The sequence below is a fragment of the Phycomyces blakesleeanus genome (assembly GCF_001638985.1).
Source record: "Phycomyces blakesleeanus NRRL 1555(-) unplaced genomic scaffold PHYBLscaffold_17, whole genome shotgun sequence".
NCBI classification, from domain to species: domain Eukaryota; kingdom Fungi; phylum Mucoromycota; class Mucoromycetes; order Mucorales; family Phycomycetaceae; genus Phycomyces; species Phycomyces blakesleeanus.
In genome coordinates this window covers 578,556-603,521 of record NW_017265150.1, presented here as the reverse complement: position 1 = coordinate 603,521, position 24,966 = coordinate 578,556, and the positions used below count along the sequence as shown (strand labels likewise).

The 24,966-nt window shown below is 38.8% G+C and overlaps 6 protein-coding genes across 6 annotated transcripts; 5 read left to right on the top strand and 1 right to left on the bottom strand.

The window, feature by feature from the left end:
• Positions 1 to 1,373: 1,373 nt before the first annotated feature.
• Positions 1,374 to 3,260, top strand: PHYBLDRAFT_170980 (C2H2-type zinc finger transcription factor; the record flags this gene model as incomplete). Its single annotated transcript, XM_018436459.1, has 4 exons — positions 1,374 to 1,431; positions 1,614 to 1,635; positions 1,841 to 1,957; positions 2,162 to 3,260. 4 exons carry the CDS (start codon positions 1,374 to 1,376, stop codon positions 3,258 to 3,260), a joined length of 1,296 nt encoding a protein of 431 aa, XP_018288937.1.
• A 577-nt stretch (positions 3,261 to 3,837) lies between these two features.
• On the top strand, positions 3,838 to 7,021 carry PHYBLDRAFT_187881 (hypothetical protein). The gene is made up of 14 exons (XM_018439432.1): positions 3,838 to 3,921; positions 4,132 to 4,232; positions 4,376 to 4,411; positions 4,502 to 4,606; positions 4,714 to 4,761; positions 4,924 to 4,979; positions 5,088 to 5,205; positions 5,278 to 5,456; positions 5,531 to 5,610; positions 5,702 to 5,733; positions 5,821 to 6,367; positions 6,460 to 6,492; positions 6,573 to 6,647; positions 6,789 to 7,021. The coding sequence occupies exons 1-14, from the start codon at positions 3,861 to 3,863 to the stop codon at positions 6,839 to 6,841; spliced, it is 1,524 nt and encodes a 507-aa protein (XP_018288936.1). The 5' UTR covers positions 3,838 to 3,860; the 3' UTR covers positions 6,842 to 7,021.
• Positions 7,022 to 9,018: 1,997 nt separating this feature from the next.
• PHYBLDRAFT_64030 (hypothetical protein) lies at positions 9,019 to 9,497 on the bottom strand (the record flags this gene model as incomplete). The annotated part of the gene is made up of 2 exons (XM_018441223.1): positions 9,019 to 9,268; positions 9,436 to 9,497. The coding sequence occupies 2 exons, from the start codon at positions 9,495 to 9,497 to the stop codon at positions 9,019 to 9,021; spliced, it is 312 nt and encodes a 103-aa protein (XP_018288935.1).
• Positions 9,498 to 9,601: 104 nt separating this feature from the next.
• On the top strand, positions 9,602 to 13,264 carry PHYBLDRAFT_182351 (hypothetical protein; the record flags this gene model as incomplete). Its single annotated transcript, XM_018438604.1, has 7 exons — positions 9,602 to 10,270; positions 10,797 to 11,109; positions 11,209 to 11,404; positions 11,534 to 11,770; positions 11,921 to 12,421; positions 13,024 to 13,094; positions 13,171 to 13,264. The coding sequence occupies exons 1-7, from the start codon at positions 10,156 to 10,158 to the stop codon at positions 13,262 to 13,264; spliced, it is 1,527 nt and encodes a 508-aa protein (XP_018288934.1). The 5' UTR covers positions 9,602 to 10,155.
• Positions 13,265 to 13,553: 289 nt separating this feature from the next.
• PHYBLDRAFT_148116 (CCHC-type zinc finger transcription factor) lies at positions 13,554 to 14,942 on the top strand (the record flags this gene model as incomplete). The annotated part of the gene is made up of 1 exon (XM_018432013.1): positions 13,554 to 14,942. One exon carries the CDS (start codon positions 13,554 to 13,556, stop codon positions 14,940 to 14,942), a length of 1,389 nt encoding a protein of 462 aa, XP_018288933.1.
• Positions 14,943 to 20,333: 5,391 nt separating this feature from the next.
• PHYBLDRAFT_30464 (hypothetical protein) lies at positions 20,334 to 24,718 on the top strand. Its single transcript, XM_018439964.1, has 10 exons — positions 20,334 to 20,539; positions 20,772 to 20,840; positions 21,005 to 21,144; positions 21,245 to 21,438; positions 21,531 to 21,660; positions 21,804 to 21,905; positions 22,001 to 22,106; positions 22,233 to 23,458; positions 23,537 to 24,238; positions 24,358 to 24,718. The coding sequence occupies exons 1-10, from the start codon at positions 20,500 to 20,502 to the stop codon at positions 24,445 to 24,447; spliced, it is 2,799 nt and encodes a 932-aa protein (XP_018288932.1). The 5' UTR covers positions 20,334 to 20,499; the 3' UTR covers positions 24,448 to 24,718.
• The last annotated feature ends 248 nt before the right edge of the window (positions 24,719 to 24,966 follow it).

Here is a 24,966-nt window from a genome sequence, read left to right as displayed (position 1 = left end):
TCTTTTTAATCTATCCCCCAGTATATTTGGTGCATTGTTCATCTGTTATAGTGCTTTTATTTATTTATTTTTGTTGCAAGACTGGGATCGTCTTAATGAACGAATGAAATGCAATAGTCCAATGACTTTGCTGGTTTAATAATGCTTTGTTATTTATTTATTTATCTACTCAATTCCTTGTGTATATACTTTATATATATATATTTGTTCATTTTTTTAATTTGCTTGAATTTCTTGATGAGAATGCGGGATTGGTGTTCCGAGAATGATGCCATAAAAGAGCAAGAAGTAGAAGAAGTAGAAACAAAAAAAAATAGAGAAAAATAAAAAAAAAGGGAATACGGTCCAGAGGTTGTGCCTCTAGGGTCTGCTTCTTGCCGATCGCATACCAATCTCCGTAGAAATGAATAACATAAAAACAATCAAGCACAGTGTACATAAATGACTACGGTAGTAATGAAGAACTAAAATAAAAAGTAAAAATAAAAAGCAATTATTGCAATCCAGGCCATGCAAAAATATAATAAAATATAGGCAAGGGATAGCCTAAAGAGAAATATAAAAGAAAGATAACAATAAAATATTCAATAAATAAAAAAGACATATGAATATGGGCATGGATATATAAGTATATATCTATATATCTATCAGCATTAGTATCAGCATCAGCATCAGCATCAGCATTAGTATTAGCATTAGTATCAGTATCAGTATCAATGTATGATGCAGTACAGTGTGTATAAATACTTGTATAAATATAAATATATCTCAATTTCACTTGGATTCATGGTCCTGCAGAACCAACATCTTCTTGTCTTGTTGATTTGCCGCCAAAACAGAAACGGGGCTGGGATTGTTTATGCAAAGAAGTATATGTATGGAAGTGATATGTATATATAAGCAAGGGCATAGCATCTTGAACGGTGCGTGCGGTATTTATAGCCAGCATAGAAGAACAAGGGGATAAAATGGATATATGAAAAAAGAGTTTAATAAATATTCCATCTACTACTATTTTTTTTATTTTTTTTTATTTTCTTTCTTTAAAGACCAACTCCTCTTCATCCTCCTCCTCCTCCTCCTCCTCCACTACCACCACTATCACTATCACTACCACTACCACTACCACCACCTCCTCATAATCATCAATTGCCTCCTCCTCCTTCATCAATACCACCTCCATCTTCATCTCCACCTTCGCCTTTGCCTTCATTTCCACACCTATAACGCGTGCCCTTTTTTATTTTTTTTTATTTTTTATTTTTTATTTTTCTTTTTGTTTTTATTTTATTCTCTCTGGTCACTAATATTACTGCTCTTACGCTTTACTTGCATTCAAATCTACTTCGTTGCACACAGTACAACCTCAAAACATGCCACAAGAAGAAGAAGAAGTCGCAAAGATCTTTGCCTGTCCCCAGTGCCCCAAAAGTAATATAAAATAAATTTCTTTAGCTGATCCAATTATATCAAAAACTCTCTTCTTTGCTTTTTTTTATTAACTATTCTTTCTTTCTTTCTTTCTTATTTATTTTCTATATCTGCTATTCGTTAATATCATTGCTCTTGAAATTACTATTATCCTAATTTACGAATCATTTCAAATCTTACAGTATTTGCCACCCGATCCAACCTGTACGTAGCACACCGCATCACTCGCAATCAAATTATACATATATTCATATATCCATATATACACATACATCTTATATACATATTTATGTATGTATGTATGTATGTATGTATGTATGTATGTATGTATGTATAATTTGAATCTAACAACAACAACAACAACAAAATAACATCTTTTCTTTGCCTTTCTTTCTTTTTTTTTAAATAGAAAGCGCCACATGGAAAATCCAAATATTCACAATATCCCCTACATTCGTAGCCGTGATCAAAAGCGATGGAAGGGCCATGCAAAAAAGGTCGTCTCCAAAGAAGAGACAACGGAGAGGTAAAAAGCTAGATTTACATATAGATATATATATGTAAATCATAAAAAGATAAAATAATAATAATAATAATAATGTGGTCCCTGCATCACAGAAAACTCAGTTATAATTTTGTTTTTTTTATATGTATTTAAATATATATTTGTGTTATGTTTTTTTATTATTAAAAAAAAAACTTATATTTTTAAATTTATATGATACTTTAGGATGCGTAAATGGCGTGCTGAAAATCGAGAAAAGAATCGACAAAACGATCTTCGTTGTCGAGTCTACCGTCTTGCACGTCAAAAGTTTGGAGAACATGACAGTCCAGAAAAGCAAAGTTTTGTTAGAGACGAAATAACTCGACGTCTTGGACGACGCATGTTAATCGAACAAAAAGAATCGCGCCAAACTGACGATGAATTTTGGTCAGAGGTACTCCCACGCACCCACCACCACCACCACCACCTTCATCATAACAGCAATCACGCATATAATAACAGCCAAAATCATAACCACAATCCCCAAGACCACGATGACCACGACCACGAACTCGACATCGAACTCGACATCGACCTCGACCTCGACATCGACATCAACCATACTCACTCACACTCACGCACTCTCACTCGCACTCGCACTCGCACTCGCACACACCCACACCCTCATACACACACACACACACACGGACTTGGACACGGACACGGACACGGACACGGACTCGGACACGGATACGACCATGACCTTGGCCTCGACCACAAACTCAAACACAATCACAACAATCACAGCAATGCCAATCAGAATCACCGCCACCAATGCCACTCTCCCTCGTGCGACCTTGTTGAAGATGAAGAAGAAATTACAGAAGGTGGGTTTATACGGCGCCACCTTGTCGAGCTGCCATTCTACAGTGCCCCACAGCAGACAATTGAACTGCCCTCAATTGCAGACATGCGCCAGCCTGTACCGGTTCCCTTCCACTTCAGTCGACCCTGGGCTTCCGAAACCTCCCCATCTGCCTACTCCTCAACATCCTCTCTTTCTTCCTCACCAACCTTACCACATCTATCGCCATCTCTACGCAGTCAGCGACGGACGAGCAGTAGCAGTGTCAGCAGTGTCAGTAGTCTCGTCGGAGAATCCCTCGAACTCCTTGTTCTGCCCCCTATCCATCATGCGTCGTACGGGTCCAGCAACACTGTCGAAACCAAAGACACCATAAAATATGTCGAACAGACAAAAATACTCGACGAATTCGTAGGTGTCGTTCTCCACTACGCCGACACAAACCAACGTCAACAGACCGAACCATCTGTCATCTAATCATAACTACATACCAATTCAACAAATTTAATGCAATGCAATGCAATTCAATTCAATTCAATTCAACCAAAACCCAAAAAAATCAAAATCCCAAAAAAATAATAATAATAATAATAATATTGTTAATCGTCAAAGGTCTTCCTCTCTCTAGCATCTAGACCGTATATCTTTCTTTTATTTATTTATTCCTCTTCCTCTTATTCGTTTTTTTTTTTGCTTTTTTTTTTTTTACTTCTTCCATTCATGAAAGCTAGTCTAGCAGATGAAGCCTAATCTTTAATTTATGCCAATAAACCACAAACACAAACACTTAGTACACACAGCACACGCGGCACACACTAGAAGAAGAATACAAAAAGAATAACATGTGACGCAAGTCTCTCTCTCTCTCTCTCTATATCTATTACTGATTATTTTCATTTTCCACCCCTTAATTCACTGACTTTGTCTGCATCATTGCGGTGGTTAAAATGACGTAGCCCCCTTTGTCCGCTCGAAGGCAGGAAAATGAAATGTAATTTTTTTTTAAAAAAAAAGAAGACTAATCAAAAAAAAAGAGCAAAATCCATTGGTTCTCCCTCTTTTATATTCTTCATTACAATGCCAATCATCAACGTAAACGTTAAATGGACCGGAAAGAAGTTTGAGAACATTGAGCTTGGTAATGAATACGTTTGTTCTTCTTCTTCTTCTTCTTCTTCTTCTTCTTCTTCTTCTTCTTCTTCTTTGTCTTCATCTTTGCCTTTGCTTAAATTTGCTTTACTTTGCCTTGCTTTGCTTTTTATAATCTGTAAAATTTGATTTCAACGCGTCTCATCCAACAAACTGTCTCTCTTCTTTTTCTTTTTCTTTATTACTTATAATAATAAAGATACCGATGAAAGCCCTGAGCTTTTCAAGAGTCAGATTTATTCTCAAACAGGTGTACCTCCCGAGAGACAAAAGATTATGGTCAAGGGCGGTATGCTCAAGGTACAAAAAAACACACACACACACACATACGCATATAAACACATATAACAAGCAAAAATAAGAAGAAAAGGATAGAGAAAGAAATAATGGGGTTGAACCTAACCCAATAATGTCTTTTCTTTCTTTCTATTATTTTATTATAGGACACAACTGATCTCAATGCACTTGGCCTTAAGAACGTAAGGCTATTTTCTCTATTCTTGGATTTTGATTCACTTTTCTCTTGTAAATACTAATATTTAAGCACGTTTTTTTTGTTTCTTTATTAGGGTCATACCTTTATGATGATGGGAACCGCCGGTGAATTGGCAAAAGCACCAGCCAAGCCTACCCAATTCTTGGAAGATATGACAGATGCTCAAGTTGCCGAAGCTGTAAGGGATCGCAATTCCACGAAAATGATAGTAGCATAGAGTGTGTGGATTCACAGTATCTAATAAGTTTTGTGTATGGATCTATTGTGTTTGGTTCAATCATTTAGCTGGAAATTCCTGCAGGTCTCGAGAACTTGGGAAATACATGTTACATGGTAAGTCTTGCAATTATTCATTCTTTCGTTCTTTATTATTCTTTTCTTTTCCTTGCATTTCCTTTTTGGACTCATACAAATCATAAAAAAAAAGTTCAAATTAAAATGCATAATAATAATAATACTAATACTAATAATTTGCTGTGTAATGTGGGTGATTAGAATGCTACACTTCAATGCCTTCGTGTGATTCCAGAATTACAGACCTCCTTGAACAAGTAAAGTATCCACCCATATACTTTGAAATAGACCAATATGTGTATGTGTGTGTGTGTTTTAAACATCGTCTCACCAAACTCGTTTGTTTGTCTGTCTATATATAAAAGGTATCAAGGCGGTGTTAGCGGTGTAGATAACAGAGGCAACCTGACTGCTAGTCTACGAGATCTGTTCAAAGATCTTACAAAAGCAAGTGACGGATTCCCTCCTTTGGTTTTCTGGCAGGCAAGTACAATATTTAAATAATAAAAATTAATAAATGCTATGTGTATATTTACTCTCTCCTTTATTCAATAGATGCTCTGCCAAGCCTTTCCTCAGTTCTCTCAAACAGGACCTGGTGGTGCACCAATGCAGCAGGATGCTGAAGAGTGTTGGAGTGAGATGGTTTCTATTCTTAAGGCCAAATTGCCTGCCGATCAGGAAACTGGCCGAAATTTTATTGAGCAAAGAATGACTGGTGAAATGCGTACAGAGTAAGTGTCAGAGAGAGTATATATATATATATATGTGTGTGTGTGTGTGTGTTTTATTTATTAAATTGTTGTAGGCTTCGTTGCCCAGAAGCACCTGAAGAGAACACTGTCTCAACTGAATCTTTTACGAAATTGAGCTGTCATATTTCTATCAGTAAGCTCTCTCCACAAAGAAAAAAGAAAGAAAAAAAGAATGGATAATGTGAAATGGGGTATTAATGTATATTACTTGTGTGTGTGATTAGCAACAAACTATATGGTTAATGGAATTTTGGAAGTAAGTAAAGATATTTTTTTTGAAGAAAGAAAAACAAGTTCTAGGGTTGATAATCTAACTTTTATGATAAAATTAAACAAACAATAGAGCTTGAAAGAAGAAATTGAGAAGACATCACCTACACTGAACCGCACTGCCAAGTATGAGCGTGTATCGCGTGTAAGCCGTTTACCCCAGTACCTTCCTATCCAATTCATCCGTTTCTTCTGGAAGCCATCCGAGCGTGTGCGTGCAAAGATCCTTCGTAAGGTCAAGTATCCTCTCGAGTTTGATGCATCCGAACTCTGCACACCCGAACTTCAGGGCAAGTTTAGCAAGGCTAAGCTGAAGCTGAAGGATTTGGAAGAGAAAAACGTGGCTAAGAAGAGAGATGAAAAGAGACGCAAGATTGATATCGATGTGTCAGGCGGTGCAGAAAGCTCAGCCGCAGCAGCAGCAGCAGCAGCAGTAGCATCATCATCATCATCATCAGCATCGGGATCATCATCGGCGGCAGCAGTACCAGCAGCTGAAGAGAAGATTGACTGGTCTGAATATATTGATCCTGAATTGCTCAAGGATGTCGGGTGCAATCCTACAGGACAGTACGAACTCTGTGCAGTCCTGACACACGTGGGTCGTTCTGCTGATTCTGGTAAAGTTTAATATACAAACATATAGAATAAAGATTTTGGTTGTTTTATTTATATTTTGTATTCATTTGTTATGCTTATATCTTATTTGTAGGTCATTATATTGCCTGGGTTAAGAAGGCCGAAGGTAAGAAAAAATATATAGAACAGGGGTTCTTTACAAAAAAGGTGAATTATTGGTCTGATGATATACTGTATACATTGTAGATGAATGGTTCAAGTTTGATGATGAAAAAGTATCTATGGTGCGTGATGCCGATATCCAGAAGCTTGATGGCGGAGGTAAATTTTAATAAAATGAAGTAAAATAAAGTAGAATATAATATTAACATTCAATTGATTCTACTCACAATCTCTATATACATGTAACAAATAAACTAATACTTTTTGTGTGTAATTTCTTAAAATTTTCCATTTATTTAGGAGACTGGCACACCGCCTACATTGTGCTTTACCGTGCCAAGCAGCTAGAGTAGACAATTGAATAAATAAACAAGTAAATAAATAAATGAATAAAAGGCCCTACACGTATAGAACGAGAGAAAAGAAATAAGAAGAAGTGGTTCAAGGTGGTTCAAGTAACAAATAAAATCAAATGAAGCAAAGTAAAGCTAAAGCTAAAAAGCTAATAAAAAAAGCTAAAAAGTTAAAAAGCCAGAAAGAATCGAAAGAATCAAAAAGTTAAAGGATAAAACAATGACTTTACTGTAATGTATCATACTGTATCGTACTGTATCGTACTGTATTACAATGTGTTACAATGTAACGCACTGTATTGCAGTTTGTCATAATGTAGTGTGATGTATCCTCATCTTCTTTAATTTTCAAGTCTTTCCAGGTTCACAAAAGCTAATTCATATTATTGGTATTTCTGTCAATAGTAATCATCTAGTCATTACATTGAAATGCTTATCATTGCCATTATCATTATCACTGCTGTTATTCATTTTTCTACCCTGGTACATGTCATCGATCGATTTTGGTCTATTCTTACACCACCCCCACTACCAAAAACAGCATCAAGAAAAAAGAATTAGATACATACATATGTGTGTATGTGTGTGTATATATTTATCACAAGTAAAATATAGGTTTATTATTTTTGTTTTGTTTTGTTTTGGTTTCAATATCGACTGAATGTGCAAGCTTAATTGAACTTCAAATGTTCCTGAAAGAATGTAAATTAACCATTGGAATTGCTTTAATCAAATTATAGTAAGATGAAGTTATTTGGTTCATAATTACCTTTTGGTTAAATAGACTTTAGAAGAATTCCGTTGTATATTGTTTTCATTAAAGAAGTATATATATATATATATATATATATATATATGTAAATGTAAAGTTGATAAAACCAAATAAAGAAATCAATGCATACATTTTTTATTTATCTGTTTGTTTGTATATGTACTTATGTATGTACATATAAAAGAGACTATACTTGAACTCGCATAAGAATAATCTTTTATACATACAGTATATATATATAATAAATAAATAAAAAAACAGGGAATTTACAAAGGGGTTAGAAGAAAGATTGGATTTTTTTTTCTTTCTTTCTTTCAGATTTGTAGTTATTCTCAGATCTGACTGATGAGTAAAATCAAGTCTCCTTTACCTTTTTATATGTATAATATTTCTACCTTTATCTCTACCTCTTTATGCACATTAATCAATTATATAGATTATTTTAAAATAATAAGCACAAAAAGAAAAGCGAAAAGGCTTTGATGTACACGGAATAAGAGTCAAAAGTTATCAAGTTGGTTGGTTGGTCAGTCGGAAGGAGAACCATGCCCATCATATATAAAAATAATAATAAAGGGCTTGGATAGATAGACTTGCTTTATTTGTTGGGCATCCTGCCTCTACTGTATCTGCGCTTCTTACTGCGCCTTTGAAAAGAAAAGAAAAGAAAAGAAAAATCGAGTGTTGATAGGAATCTATATTTGCGCGTGTCTTTCTAAAGAAAATCCCCTTCATTCCCCCCCTTATTTCTTCTTTTCTTCTTTTCTTCTTTTCAATCTTTCAATATTTTTTTTTTTGTTTTTTGTTTTCTCTACTGTTTAACTCCTTTAGTCTGCATGTACAAGCCCACATACAGATACATATTATCCAAGTATTTGTAACAGAAGGGACACATTTCTTTTCTGTATGTGCAATGTTACTCATTCAAAAAGCATCGGCCCTGATTTAGTCTTCAATTTTTAATTTTTTATGTACATTTGGATTTTGGATTTTGGATTTTATTACTCTATTTATACTTGAGATTAAGACGATGTTAGTTAGTTAGTGTGTTTTTTTTTGGACGAATGAAAATTAATTTCTGGGAAATTTTCTTACCTTTTTTGGACAAACAAAAATGAGAATTGAGACACAAAAGAATACAATTTGGGATAGAAAGGGAATTTAGTTGAGACAAGGTAAAAATGAGATTCTGCTAAAAGGTACTAATAGAGTAGTTAATCGATAAAGCTTGTCTTTCTCTGGTAATCATACAAAAAATATAAATATATAAAGAGCATATTCAGTGGTCAATTCGAACTACACTTTTATCTTGAATTTAAATATTTAGTTAAAACTGGTACTCAGCAGTTTATTTTTTATTTTAAATAAAAATCAAACTTGACAAGAATTCAAAATTGTGTATTCTTTATAACACAGGGATTGCTGCATCCTCTCCAGCTCCTTCTGATATGGTATCGTATATAGTATCCATAAAAATAATTTGGTCCACCATTTCTGCCACTTGTTCATACCGGGAGTTTGGCTTGTAGTAGTATCTCTCAAAGGTGTTGCTTGTGAGAGACCAGTTTGCATGCTGTTTGACTGCGACTATATCCATGCCACCTTGTGCTGCAACAGTACTTGCGGCAGCTCTTGTTGAATGGAAATTAAAGATTCTTGTGTAGATGTTGCATTATTTCAGTATGTGCTTGTCAATGCTAGCCATCATTTCTGGTTTGGGGGAGGCTGAAATTTTTTCTGTATCTAGATACGTGAGGAACAAGGTGTGGTCTTTTGGAATAATGAACCGAAAGTTTTTTTTTTGTTTTTTCTACAAACATACGTAAAGTGATCACAAAACATAAGTTTTTCTCTTGGGTGATCCCTAGTTTCGACTGTTTCCATTAGGCCTCCTTGAGTTCTCTTGCTAGTATTTTAACCCCTATTACCCTAGCATTTATGTACACCCATGTCACATCCTGATATTTTAGCCTACCAATATCTGATTGAGGATTACACATTGTTGCAAGACAAAGTAGCATGACCGTTTTTTGTTGGAGTTGTATAAGAGACAATTCTTCCGTGGGACGCCAAGAATCTAACAATTGGAGGACTGGCTACAGTAACCATATCTCGTCTTGGTTGCGAGATGGTAATTTCACCTCTGATTTACGTTTTATCATAAGTAGTGCTGGAATCGGCTCTTGCATCACAAGATTTGGCTAGTCTGAAAGAATCATCTCTCTCAGGCATTGAACTCCTTCCATCTTGAAGTGCTCACACTGGGCGTATTAATGTATTCGCTTGCAGCCTAGAATCAGTCCCTTCTTGACTTATTCGTCCAGAATGAACATGTTTGACAGATAATCGTGACTCTGCTCTGGTGAGTACTCTATTACGCCGGCTTGAATGACTTTTGCGACGGCAGTGTCCACCCCCATTTGGTTGTTTTCTGATACACAGAAATGTCTGTTCCTCCACAGGTGTAGGGTATTTGTTCATTGGATTCGGAAAGCCTCCTCGGCCACCCTCTTTGGCTATTGGTGATTTGTCTGGCTGTCCAATGTCTGGAAAAGTGCTCCAGACGACCCCCTGGTGGAATCCCACCCAGAAGCACTTTGTTGTCTTGGACTTTGAACTTACGGGTAAGCTCAAGGAGCTCTACAATTTGTTCACTGGTAAGAGCATTGACAGTAATTTAAGGTTGTTCACGTTGCGCAACTTGGAAAGATATAATGAATAGGGTATAACAATAACTTACAATAAATAAAGCGCGACTTGGAGAACCAATACTACACCCTCAATCATTGTCGAGTCGTCAGCAACGCCCCAATTTTTCGAACAACTTGAATGTGTATCCATTTTTAAAGAAACAGATATATTTAACTGCTGGGAAAAGTGACTGTATTTGTCTTTATATAAATTAAAAGATATCTCACTGCTGAATATGCTCTCATTCACTTCTTGAGCACCTTTTTTTTATTTCTTTCTTTTCAATATTACCTTAAGATGCGTCCTATTCTCTATCCTGCAGCATAAGAGTTGATTCGAAGTAAAAAGCAACAAAAATCAAACGAGAAATAACAAGGTCCCCAGGAAGAAGGCTCTACTTCTACTAAAAGAAAAAGTAAACTGAAACATTCATCGAAGTGTACCCTATGTACTATGCAAGAAACTAGTGTTCATCATTATTTTATTATTTAGGACAAAAGCACAAAGATACTCCTGATGAGTTGAGAGTAAAAAAAGCTGTTCGCGTATCAAGAACAAATGAACCAGATGAAGCTCACATTCTAATTGTTTACAAGTCATGTAAAGCTCGAGGTAATTCAACTAAAAGAAGTCCTGTATACCCAAACCACGACATGACTTTACTACAGCTGCTAAATAGGGATCTTGGTCCTCATCAACGATATACCCTGTCTATTACTCTCAGTTCCTTTATTTTAAATAATGTTCATGTACAACGTGCTCGCGACAGAATTGTCTTGCAATCGTCTTTCTTACGCGAAGTGGTGTATAAAGTACAGCTTTTTATCAATTAATATATCCTTTGAGGCGTCTCAGATTTATCAACTGATTTATTTGATCAAGATTTCTGGTACCGAGTTTGCAGAGTGCTTTATGGTCGTTTAACGATAGTAGAGTTTCAACACCATTACCCTAGACTACAACATCTTCAGACACTATATACAGAGCTGATTCAAACTAACGAGGTTAATCTTACTGTCAACTTGAATGGCCTTAAAAACTATGGTGCGGTAGTATCTTCTGCATGCAAGACTATTGCGATTACATACAACAACTACTATGTAGAAAACTTTGAAAATATAATAGCAAACTATTTTATGTATATAAAAAGAACGAATTTCAGGGCAAGATATTATTATTGTTCTGTTTATTTACATATATCTGTATAATAAACTTGTATCAAATTTTAGGATCTTTCCATAACGGCAATAAAGAAAATAGTATATGAACATTTACTGGACAGTTTACTAATTAGACTGCCAGCTCCCCTTCAAATCCCAGATCAAATATTGCCAGAAAACACGACTATTAAACTCCCTCGACTTTCTGCATTTCTAAATAAAAGAATCACACCAGTCCGCAATATACTGCCTACAATTCCAGTCAACAAGGCTACTCTTTCAAGAAATCTTCAAGCAATTATGCATGTCTTGAGATAAGTTTTGAATATTTGTGTACAGCCACCTGAGCAACCACAACAATAACAGCAATAACAGCAGTAACAACAATAACAACAATAATAACAATAACATATACTCCCAAGACTTTTTGCATTGTTCCCTTCGTCTAGTTTTAAGTGGAGATTTATTAAAGTAGACAGTGAGAACGTTAAATCGTTTTTCGAGCAAGGTCCACAGAAAATTCGAGACAAATCATCTGTAGCCTACACAAGACGATTATTTTTCCACTTCTTCAATTTTAAGAAGTTCAAAATCAATGATATTGAAGCTTTGATAAATCTCCCAAACGAAAAAAGCAAGATGTTCTTGAACTCAATATACACAGACGGATATATGTTCAGGGTATCGTTTGCGAGACGGACCGCCATTGATCCTCTCAATTATGTTGAGCTCACAACAAATGACTTTAACATCCAGGAAATTGCCGAGAATTGTCGAGTGTGTACGGTGGATCCTGGAAGAAGAGATGCCTTCAAGGCATATTATGGTGATGATGGTATAAGATGCTTAACAAGAAAAGAATATTATAGTGCATCTGGTAGCGTTAAGCGGATGATAAATGAAGATGCAAGGAAGGTGGCCCAAGGAATTAAGGAAGTTGGAAAATATATCCCATCAGTAAAAACAACATCAGGAGAGCAATTTATAAGACACACCCAATATATTATAGCCAATATGCCTACTCTATTCAATTTTTATAACTTCAGAGTAGCTGAAATATATTGGAAAAAATTAGAGGTCGACAGAAAGCCCTAGACAATTGCGCCAACATTCTTATTCATGGGTGTATAAAGTATAACAAAGAAAGAAGAAAAGACTAAATCGAAAGAAGAGACGCCGTATAGCAAACAGGCGGAATCCTGAAAGTACACACCAACCTGTCCAACCAATGTAATAAGTCAATTACTTATTGCTTGTATCTAATTTCACTTATAATAATTTAAGATATTACAGAAACTCTCACCAACGTGTCTTTATAACCGGAAACGTTTCTAAAATGCCCTTAATTGTCTTTGGAAATGGGCTTACAAACAAATCAAGTGTCAGATTTCACAGTTTATGGCATGGAGTATCCGAAAAAAAAAATTACAGTCATCTTCTTGTAAAGCAGAAGATCGGGGAATTGTATTTTTTGGATATCAATGAACTTAACACGTCAAAGGTATTTACGCACTTTTTCTTTGAAGTTGTATTCGTTATGTTCAATGTTGATTTTGTAGGTTCGCAACTCCTGTAAGGCCAAATACCTAAGATATTTCCAAAATTCAAACGACAGACCTATCCATCCAATGTTAGCTTGCAAAAACTGTAATATTTTTTTGGGATAAAGATATCATGGTGGCAAAAACATTTTCTATATTGTGCAGGAAATTTGGAGTGGCAATGGTAGGCCAGAAATGTTCAATCCTCAGCCAAGTTCAAGAACAACAAGAACAACAGAAACACAAAGCGCCACAATGAACGTGGTTTCTCCTCACTCCGGTGGGCGAACTTAAAGATGCTTACAAAGAACATTCTAGTCATTTTTACCTTGTTTCAACTGAATTCCATTTCTATCCCAAATTCTATTCTTTTGCGTCTCAATTCTCATTTTTGTTTGTCCAAAAAAGGTAATAAAATTGTCTAGAAATTAATTTTCATTCGTCCAAAAAAAAACTAACATCGTCTCAATCTCGGGTAGAAACAGTAAATTGGAATGAGAATATTTTTATTTTTAAGAATAGGTCACAGATTCATAAAGCACAAATTAATGAAAAATGATACAACAAATGGACGACAAAATCCGCCTGATCCTATGTATAGTACGATCAACAACCCACGGATTTCACCTCAGCCTAGCCTTAATGGCTCGCCCACCCATCTACACACGGTCTCCCCCTCTGACATCTCATCGTCGACATTGTCACAATCTGCCAAACCCGTACCAATTTTCGGCAATTGGGCTCGTATAGCCCGAGGAAAGCCAGTAACCATTTTTGATGATGCTTCTGCAAAAGCAGAATTAGCCCAGCAAAAGGCAAACCAAATGTGGATTTCGTCGAATGAAGACAATGCTGTTGTTTTTGACATCACAGATAGTGGCTTAGACGCTGCCCAGTTTTTTCAGGCCCTAAAGTCCCAGTACCCTAGCGTAGTAGGGGCCCTGGGTCAAGACCGTAGAGATAGAAATATAGCAATTGTTTCATTTGACACTATTGAAGATGTGCCCAGGGCTTGTTCAGAGGGCGTTGTCGTTGGACACCAAACTCTCTTAGCCACCCCTACATTTGGCGGGGATAGCAACATCCTTCGCGTACACCTTGATAAGTTGCCTCTCCGCAGGGCAGATAAATTAGAGCCTCGAGTTCAAGAAGTCATGGGCCTTTTCGGTCGAGTGATTCATATTGGTCTTTATATGGACCCTCAGTTTCAATTGTTTGGGGGCAAAGGCTTTGTCATGTTGGACACTGCTCCAAAGGAAGGGATTGAATACATTCCCCTAACACACAAGATTGACTTTCGTGGGGAACGAGAGATTTATGCCAAGTGGCAGAACATGCCTGTGGCATGCAATTATTGTCATGGAGAGGGCCATAGGAAAGCAAACTGTGAGAAGAGGACGAAGAGCCCTCGCCTGTGCTATGGTTGTAAAAAGCCAGGCCACATTCGGGCACAATGTCCTGATGAAACAATTGAGAAGGAACGTAAGCGTCAACGCCAAGAAGATCCTCAAGTTATCTCACCAGAGAATGGAGGTAACAACCGCCAGCTTGAAAAAGAACTGGCCCGTCTAGTCAGAGAAAATGCGAAGATGCAAGAGGCACTTGTGCAAAGTGAAAATGCACTTGAGGACAAGATTGCCCTCGTTGAAGAACAACAATGTCGTCTCGAAGGTATAACTGAGAGTAGCGAAATTACAGTCGGACCGACTACAGAAGCACAAGGAGGAATAGCAGGTGATGAAGACACCATAATGACTAATGAAGCTATGGCCAACCCACCCAAGGCGACTGGCCGGAAGTCCCGACTGAGAAATGATGTTGACCCCACTCTCATCATTAATGGTAAAAGAAACCGAAACAACAAACCCACCCAAGGACTCTTCCCAGATCCTTCAACTGTCCACAAGACCATCGTCGCTGATGGTTCAGGGCAGTAAATATGTCTAACCATCTAAGAATTGCCTCGCTTAACTGCAGAGGCTTAAAAAAGATGCTGACCACCTCTGGTCGACATTTCGCCCGCCATATAAGACAACAAAAATATGACATCCTCGCCATCCAAGAATCGCACACTGACACCGAAAATATGCAATCATCCATCTCTACACTCCTTCAAGCTCAATCTAGCACATGGTCACATCACTGTGGTCTAGTTTCCTTTAACCCCGAATACCATATAGAACCACATCTCAACTCCTTCGACCCCACACGCCTAGACGGCCGTCTGCTTACTGCCACAATTCACCACGTCCATAAAATACATGACCCGCTCAACTTCTTTGTCATTTATGCACCTGCCCACCCAGAGCAACGCCCTCTCTTCTACTCTCTTCTAGATCACTATCTAGCCTTTAGTTCTCCACCACTTCCAAAAAGTGTGTTACTCGGAGATCTCAATTACAACACAAGACTCACTTCCTCCCCACCCCTTCCAACCGCATGGACCCAATGGTTATCCCACCATTGGTTTGACGCCATCACTCCTGTGAACTGCACGCCACTCCCAACATTCACCACTGGATCAACCCTCGATTTCCTTTTTGTCACAAACGACCTAAAGATATCAGTACACTCTCCTGTGGTTGAATATGTTGCCGGATCTTGGACGGATCATTTCAGTATCAGCATCCAACTTTCAATTGGGTCACCTCAGCATGGACCTGGAATCTGGAGGTTCAACCCATACCTCCTGTCTGATAAAGAGTTTTGTAACACAATGACTACCTTCCTTGATGCAGCAGAAACACAGATTCCTAATGTAGCACCTCACATCCAATGGGACCTGATAAAGGCTAATTTGAAAGCCATGGCTATAGACCATAGTCGTAAAGCTAGAAACAAAGCCAAGACTATGCAGAAGATACTAGCGGAGCAACGATCTGCTATAGTAACACAGCTGCACAGTCAGTCTCAAAGTGACTCACAATCGAGACACCCAAGCAACCCACACAGTCGTCCACGCACACAGCATACGCAACATATCTCCAACAGAGAGGTAGCTCAGGAATACTTAGGGACTAGCCAACCACAAAGTCATAGAATGGAGGACGAACCCCACACCTCACCGACCCCACTGACCGAAGAACAAGAATACGTTCCCAACTCTCTAGACGACGATCCCTCCTCAGTCCTCCATCAACAGCTGCTTGAAGTTGAGCGTCAGATAGACCGCCAACAAGAAGTTGATGCCCGCATCCTAGCACTTCGATCAGGACATAAGTGGTGCGAACATGGAGAACGCTCAAATGCCTACTTCTACCGATGCTTGAAAGAACGCCGACAGGCACAGAACATCCGAGCACTGCAAGAAAATGGTGGCCTAACCGAATCCCCAGATGGTCTGGTTAAATGCGCTCACTCCTTCTATTCCGATTTGTATGCTGCCGAAACCATCGATGATAATGCCGTCGAGTCACTGTTGGCCAATATTCCAGATTCCAGCTGCCTACCTAGCGAAGAGGGAGAGACTATTACGGCAGAATGGGATGCTGAGGACATATTGAGAGCCCTTAATCACTCCCCCACTCGCAGTAGCCCAGGCGTAGATGGTATACCATACGAACTTCTTCGTTGGCTATTCCAGCACAAATTTGCCCAAGGCCTGATGGTCAAAGTCTTTAACCTAGCTCTCCAACATCAAGAAATTCCGCGCTCATGGAAACGGTCCGTGGTTGTTCTGCTGCCAAAAAAGGGAGACCTTACTTCGTTGTCCAACTGGAGGCCTATATCGCTGATATGCGCTGACGCCAAACTCTTCACTCGCCTTATCACATCACGCCTTCCAACCGCGATGAAACTCACTATCAACCCATACCAAACAGGGTTTTTGGGAAATAGGTTCATTGCAGATAATGGAATAGTTGCCAGAATAATCATGGATACGGCTCAAAGATACAAACTACCCGGAATCGGCTTACTACTTGACCAAGAAAAGGCTTACGATCGAGTTCACCCTGAGTACCTGCGTCGATGCCTTCTTCGGTTTGGGTTTCCTTCCACTTTCATTCTCGCCATCACAGCCCTCTTCTTTGACACAACACTTTGTGTCAATATCAACGGATATCTGTCAGCTCCAATCAAACAAGGCCGAGGTTTGCGACAAGGGGATCCACTCTCCCCTCTTCTTTTCAACCTGGCCCTCGAACCTCTACTCCGCACCATCCTTGCCACCGAACAACTCAAAGGATTCGTCATCTCAAATGGCCTCCCTTTATTGCCTCAGTCTATAGATGAGCCACCACCTATTAAGTTCTTAGCATATGCTGACGACGTAGTAGTGTTCTTGAACACGCCTGACGAGCTCGACACCCTGATGGATCAGCTCCGGGTATATGGCCGTGCGTCAAATGCCAGAATGAATAGACATAAAACAGTCGCGGTCTCCTTATCTGGTCGTGAACAACAGACTTGGAATTCTCATCTGCAGAACCACGAAATAACTTCATGGCATGATAGCCGTAGCTCGCAGCCAATAACATATCTCGGTTACCCTCTCACCAGCTCAAAGGCTCAACTATCCTGTGCTTTTGAAGACGTAATTACAAAGATCCGTAACCACGCACAATTTTTAGCACAGCGAAACCTTTCGGTTCTTGGTAGAGGGCTAGTCGCCAACTCACTTCTTCTGAGTAGGGCATGGCATGTAATACGCATCCTCCCAGTGAATACGGCAGACATAAGCAGACTTCGTTCAGAAGTAATTAAATTTGTATCTCATGGACGCTACCCATTTGTTAGATTTGACTCATGCACTCGTCCGCGACGAGAAGGCGGCCTTGGCGTCCTGGATCCTCAGACCCAATATTCCTTACTGCAAACCAGATGGATCCTCCCCTTGCTCGATCAGACCGCCCACTATCTTTCGCCGGCAAAATACTGGCATACATTATAAGGCAGTATTGCAATACAACCGACCCACTTCTTCCTCTGGTGTTTCCTGAGCTGCGGTCACCTCGCCTCAACACCTTTAGTATCTTTCCTACAATCTTCCGTGCTATGAAAACCATTCCTCTCTCCTTTGACTGGACTGTCATAAATCCTGTCACTGTACAGGAGTTACCTCTCAGCACAATTCTGGCCCCATCTCATCCTCTACCACTCTTCTTTACCTGCGGTAAACTACGTGTATGTAATGCATTCATATATGACTACACTCTTGGATGCATACGTCGACTCAACCAGTATGAACGAAGACGAGCCAGGTCTAACATAGACACGCTGTTTACCCTTTTGGATCACGGTGAACTCCGACTGAAGGAGTGGTTCTCTCTGCTCACAGTTTCTCCATTGCGAGAGCCTGGCTCAGTGATGGCCTCCTTTCCGACTCCACCTCGCCACTTTCAAGGCTTCCTTTCCTCTGGGATACCAAAAGTTCCACGGATACGCAATCTCTCTGCTCAAGTGATCCGTGCACACATAAGACCGCCCCTCACCCAAGTCTCACCCCCATTCCCGCATGCAGCACCAGTACACTGGCGTAGCTTTTGGGAATCACGTCTTCCTCTTAGAATCTACACCATCCGGTGGAGATTGATGCATGGAAAGGTTCCTAGTAGGCAGCGGCTATTTAGCCATAACGTTACGGATGTAGACGACCCACAATGCATTTTATGTGGCGAACTGGAAGATGATGAACATCTATTCTGGGCATGCCCTCATAAAAAGTTAATTTGGCATCAAATTGCAACCCGGTTCCTGGAATATCCCACATCGCTTACGTTTGACCACCTTCTCCTTCCTTCTTCTCCAATGTCAGTTGAAGTCAAGAATACCACAGTGTCCGCCTATAGTATTCTGGGATGCACAATAGGGGCCATTTGGGACGCTCACTTCCAACATATCTTCCATGATGTTCCTTTTGTCACTAACCGAATAGCTGCCATCGCTACCTTAAACATTAGAAAAATAGAATTAGAAGACTCACTCTTTTAGATAGATAGCACATGACTATGAAATTTCTTTAATAAACAATACAAAAAAAACTGTAAATTGGAAATACCAATCGATAACATGCATCCCGTTCTTTTTCGTTATGCTACATTGACAAAGACCCGCCTATCTGGACTGCACTTTCTCCTTAAAGAAGAATATTTCTTCATATTCTATCCCTCTTTTCTCTCTCTTTTGCCTTGCCTTGCCTTGCCTTGCCTTGCCTTGCCTTGCCTTGCCTTGCTTTACCCCTTTTTATCACGTATTGACTCCTGTAAGATAAGAAGAAAAATGAAAGTAATCAACCAATTCCTTTGATCATTCTCACTTTGTACCTGTAATAATAGTAACACACACAAGTATGTATGTATTTTCAAAATCGAGAAATGTTAGGATATAATGATATCGATAGAACAAAGATCTATGCACTTTTCGTTTTATCCTTTCTTTTTATTTTTATTCACTTTACTACGCAGGGTTCCAGTCACAATATAAAAGACACATTATGTATGTATACATATCGTAGTGTATAGCTCTTTAATTCAACATCTACCTCTACCTTTTTATTTTATTTTACTATGCATTATGTACTATTTGGTTTGATTTGGTTTGGTTTGCTACGATTTTCTGGTAATCTAGCTTTGACTGCAAATTATTAAAAATCACCGTTGCCAAATGTTGCACCTGAATGCCTTTGTGTACTCTACTGTACCATGCTGTGCTGTGATGTGCTGCAAAGTGTGTGCATTGAAACATAACAAGATACTGCAAAACCACGCTGTTCTTTATCAAAATAAACAAGTATCTCTTACATTAGCCATGTCAGTTGATGCTTGACATCGTACCATGATAGCATCCTGTATCTACACATGCATATATATATATATATATATATTGTTTTGTCTCTTATTACTACTATTATTTTCTATTTGGTTTGGATTACTCTTCCTTATCAATTAATGTCCTTCCACTATATATATATATATACTTAAGCAACCAATTGATCACATTTGAACATCTTAATCACAAGTTTTTGTACATGTGTATCGAAATAAGCCAAGTCAAGACAATAATTTTGAACAATTGAATTGCCATAATATAGCCGGGCCGGCTTCAATAATTTGTATCCAAAAAAAAACAGCGATCTTTTTCTACGTTTATGGACAATGGCCTTGATGCCATTTAAATCCCAGTGAACAGCGGCGTTGTGTTATATATATATGTATAATTTGTGTGTGTGTCCGTGGGTATCCGTGGGTGTGTGTATTTTTTTTACTTGTGGCAAATTGCCCTTATTCAACCTATATTTCCACTTTTTACTTTTATTTCTATTTTATACTTTTTTCTCTTATTTTTATAGCAGTTGTTGCTATTATAATTATTATCTCCTTTCCATTATAATCGAAAGAAAAGAAGAATACCAACACCAACAACAGGAACAGGAGCAACGACAACAACAACAACAACAATAATAAGAAGAATAAGAACCTTCATCTCCAACAATCTACACAAAACTGAATCCGAACCTTTTACTCTCTATCCAATTATCACCCGAATATAACCACCATGCGAGGTCTATTAGTATTTATATCCGACATTCGCAATTGTAAGTGTAATCAACTAAACAAAAACATCAAGTGCAATAGTAGCAAAAACACCACCACCACCAGTAGTATTAGCAGTAGTAGCGACAACAAAATCACCAGTAACATCAGCATACAATATTACAATCATCTCGCTCTCTTCCCTTTTTATGTGCCTCATACCAATACCAATACCAATACCAACAATAACACGCGATCTCACTATTCTCTGTTATTTTCTTCTTACTTTACTAGGTCGAGTGAGGGAATTGGAAGAAAAACGAATTAATAAAGAAATGGCAAACATTAGATCTAAATTCAAAGGTAAAATAAAATAAAAAAACAGAATGAGAAAGAGTAAACTAGAGATAGCGAGGGAGAAAAGAAGAAGAAGAAGAAGAAGAAGAAGAAGAAGAAACATGTTCCTGAAAGAATGAGCAAAATACATAATCATTCCCAACAATACTAAATGGACTACACATTATAAGATGGCAGCTTGAATGGTTACCAAAAAAAGAAATATGTGTGCAAGCTTCTTTACATGTACATTCTCGGCTGGGACATTGACTTTGGTCATCTCGAGGCAGTCAACCTTATCTCTAGTACAGTCTACAGTGAAAAGCAAATAGTAAGTTAGTTGTATATTTTATTCAATGATGTGTATTTATCAAAAGCAATTGTACATATTTGGACCTTCTTTCCTTACTGTATATTTTCTTCTTCTTTAGGGATATTTGGCTGTCACTCTTTTATTCCATGAGAACAGTGACTTGGTACGCTTGGTGGTCAATTCAACAAAGAAAGACTTGGATGACATGAACGAAATCAACAACTGTCTTGCTTTACACGCAATTGCAAATATTGGTGGCCGTGAAATGGCTGAGTCATTGGCTACTGACGTTCATCGCTTATTAATCTCACCGTAAGGGAAAAAAATAACAATCGTGAATATTTGCGCGGATTACTCAACATCTAGGTTTATGCTTATCGGTGGGATAATTCAATGTGATATAGGACATCAAAGAGTTTTGTAAAAAAGAAGGCTGCCCTTACTTTATTACGTTTGTTTCGTAAACATCCCGACGTAATCCCTGTTACAGACTGGGCAGATAGAATTATTGGATTGATGGATGAATATGATTTGGTAAGCGAGAGAAATATAGAAATATAGAAAGATAGATGGAGAGAGAGAGAGAGAGAGAGAGAGAGAGAGAGAGAGAGAGAATTAATTGCATGAAAAGGCAAATGTAATATTTATATATTTATACATGTACTTCAAATTTGTAGGGTGTTGCATTGTCAGTAACTACATTGGTTCTTACTTTGGCTCAAAGTTTTCCTGTAGAGTATGGTGGATGTTATGAAAAGGCAGTAAACCGAATGAAGAGAGTAAGTTCAAAATTAAAGCATATATATATATATATATGTGTGTGTGTGTGTATGTGTGTATGTATGTAATAGGATTTTAAACGAGGCTTCTGTAGACATTGGTAGACCGTGATTATAGTCTAGACTACATTTATTACAAGGTACCTACACCTTGGTTGCAGGTCAAGTGTCTTCGTCTTTTACAATACTATCCTCCGCCAGGTAAGAACACTATAAATGATAACAATTGGTGTTCATTTTTGAATATATATATATTGCTATTGCCTCGCATGTCTTCATTTATTCCTTTATTTAATCAATCATTTGTTCGGCTGTTTGTTTCTATAGAGGACCCGAAGCTGAGAGAAGACATTAGCGAACTTTTACAAATCATCATTACGAACTCTCAAGACGCTCCCAAGAATGTTCAGCACAGTAATGCTCAAAATGCTGTTCTGTTTGAAGCCATCAATGTCGCCATCCACCTGGATAGTAACTCAACAATATGTGCACAGGCCGCTGCTCTTCTTGGGCGCTTTATCTCTAGCAAAGAGACCAATGTACGCTACCTCGGCCTGGAAACCATGGCTCATTTGGCTGCCTGTGTAGATTCGCTGGAACCCATCAAACGCCACCAAGAGACGATTCTCATGTCTTTGCGTGACAAAGATATCAGTGTCCGCCGCCGTGGTTTGGATCTCCTCTACTCGATGTGTGACACCTCCAATGCAAAGATCATTGTGTCTGAGCTGCTGCGCTATCTCCAGGTGGCCGACTATGCAATGCGCGAAGAGATGGTACTAAAGATTGCCATCTTGGCAGAAAAGTTTGCAACAGCCTACTCGTGGTATGTAGATATCATTCTGCAACTCATCTCTACTGCAGGCGAGCAGGTCGGAGAAGAGGTTTGGTTCCGTGTGGTCCAGATTGTGACAAACAACGACGAGTTGCAAGAATATGCGGCCAAGACGGTTCTCAACTACCTTGGGTCTCCCCAGTATAACGAGACTATGGTCAAGGTGGGTGGCTACATTCTCGGAGAGTTTGGACACTTGATCGCAAACTATCCTGGATGCAGTCCGATTGAGCAGTTCAATGCCGTTCATTCCAAATTCAACCTCTGCTCGCTTCAGACCCGTGCCCTGTTGCTCACCACCTACGTCAAGTTTATCAATTTGTTCCCGGAGATCAAGGGGCAGGTTCTTTCAGTGTTTAACCAGTACCGCTATGTGCTCGACTCTGAACTGCAGCAACGTGCCTGCGAATACCTTGCGATCTCTACCATGCCAACGGATGACATGCTTCAGACAGTGTGCGAAGAAATGCCGCCTTTCCCGGAGCGTGAGTCTACCCTACTACTGAAACTGAACCAGAAGCACGGAGACACCGAGGACAAGCGTGTATGGGTTATTGGTGGCAAGGAAGCCAACATGGAAAGACAGGAGGGCCTCAAGAGAATTGCGTCTATGCGCATGAGCTCTGTAGACTCAGCCGGTGGTAACGGAAGCCCAACTATTGTGAATACCCCCTTGGCCTCAACTCCGCTCGCCATTACTTCTACAGCCACACTTAGCGTCGAGCCTGATCTTCTACAGCTTGGGGATATGACTCTCACCGATTCACCGGTATTGAACCAAGCAATAGTACGTCAGCCAAGGGCTGCCTCTATCCCCGTTATCCCCACCAACCTACCCTTGGCCCAGGGATACGAACTTGGTTTCAATCGACTCCAGTGCTTTAAAGAGGGTGTGCTATATGAAGACGGGCAGATTCAATTGTCGATAAAGACCGAATATCATGGATCTCAGGGAAGGATTGGTCTGTACATCAGTAACAAGACGCCTTTCCCGATGACAAACGTTTTTCTTCAGATACCACCTCATGCACAACTGAATATTCAGCCTCAACAACCAGAAGATACGTCCAATACGATTGGACCCCAATCACAAACACAGCGTCTAATCCAGGTCGAGTGTGTGGATGTATATAGCAGTGCACCCGACTTGTTTTGTACATACACACTCAATGGACCACCAGAGTTTATTCACCTCAAATTGCCAGTCGTTCTGACCAAATTCCAGGAACCTATTGAGGCTATGGATGGAGCCAATTTCTTTAAGAGATGGGGACAGTTGGGTGGCCCACCCCGGGAGAGCCAGATTATTTTCAAGAGTGAAGGAGGACCAATCCAGCTTCCAATTGCAGATGCTGTCTTGCGTGGTTATCGCTTTGGCTTACTACAGGGTGTAGATCCAAATCCTAATAACTTTGTGGGTGCAGGTGTAGTTGATGCTGGAACGACTGGAGGAAAAGTGGGTGTGCTGTTACGGCTGGAACCGAACTTGGAACAGAACGTAAGTTTTTCTTATTCTTCTCCTTCTTTCTATTATTTGAGTTTGTATAGTATAGATGAAATAGTAGCAGAAATCTAATATATAACATTGACTATTTACATATATATTCCTTACAAAAGATGTACCGCCTGACCATTCGATCTCCCAATGAACTTGTGTCAGATCATGTTCGTGCTTTACTTGAACGTACACTGATGTACGGTGCCTAAACACCAGCCAAGGTCCAATCTATAAAACAACTGCAACAACAACGATTATAATAATAATAATACTATACACATGAGAAGGAAGCCTTTTCTTTTAATGAAAAAAAATATAGCAACCACAACAACAAAAGAATCCCGCACCTTTCTTATATTTCTTCCCTTCAATTTTTCACCACTATTCTTCCCACCATTATCTCTGTCTCTGTATCAATTCTCTCACATTTTCTCTTTGCCACCGTGTGATCCAATACCAATCATATTATTTACAAAGCTTACAACGTCAACCTTTTCTACATTCTTTTATTTTTTTTATGTATTCAATATATTCAAGTCTTAAGCTTGAATATAAAATAGATAGCTACCCGTATAATTGACTTGGATTATCACGAGATTATATATATTATATATATTTCAAAAGTTAGAATACAAGCATATGACTTTGACTCTGCCTTAATTCTCTGCAAATTTTCATACTACAGTAGCTACTTTTCCCATTATTGAGATACTAACCCATAAACGATC

Bases quoted from the DNA above. Each gene is read 5' to 3' on its own strand.
- PHYBLDRAFT_30464 (XM_018439964.1), top strand. From the start codon at position 20,500: ATGCGAGGTCTATTAGTATTTATATCCGACATTCGCAATT. The intron at 20,841-21,004 runs GTAAAATAAAAT...ACACATTATAAG, and splicing joins CATTAGATCTAAATTCAAAG to ATGGCAGCTTGAATGGTTAC. The intron at 22,107-22,232 runs GTAAGAACACTA...TTGTTTCTATAG, and splicing joins ACAATACTATCCTCCGCCAG to AGGACCCGAAGCTGAGAGAA.
- PHYBLDRAFT_187881 (XM_018439432.1), top strand. From the start codon at position 3,861: ATGCCAATCATCAACGTAAACGTTAAATGGACCGGAAAGAAGTTTGAG. The intron at 4,412-4,501 runs GTAAGGCTATTT...TTTCTTTATTAG, and splicing joins ATGCACTTGGCCTTAAGAAC to GGTCATACCTTTATGATGAT. The intron at 5,734-5,820 runs GTAAGTAAAGAT...AACAAACAATAG, and splicing joins TGGTTAATGGAATTTTGGAA to AGCTTGAAAGAAGAAATTGA.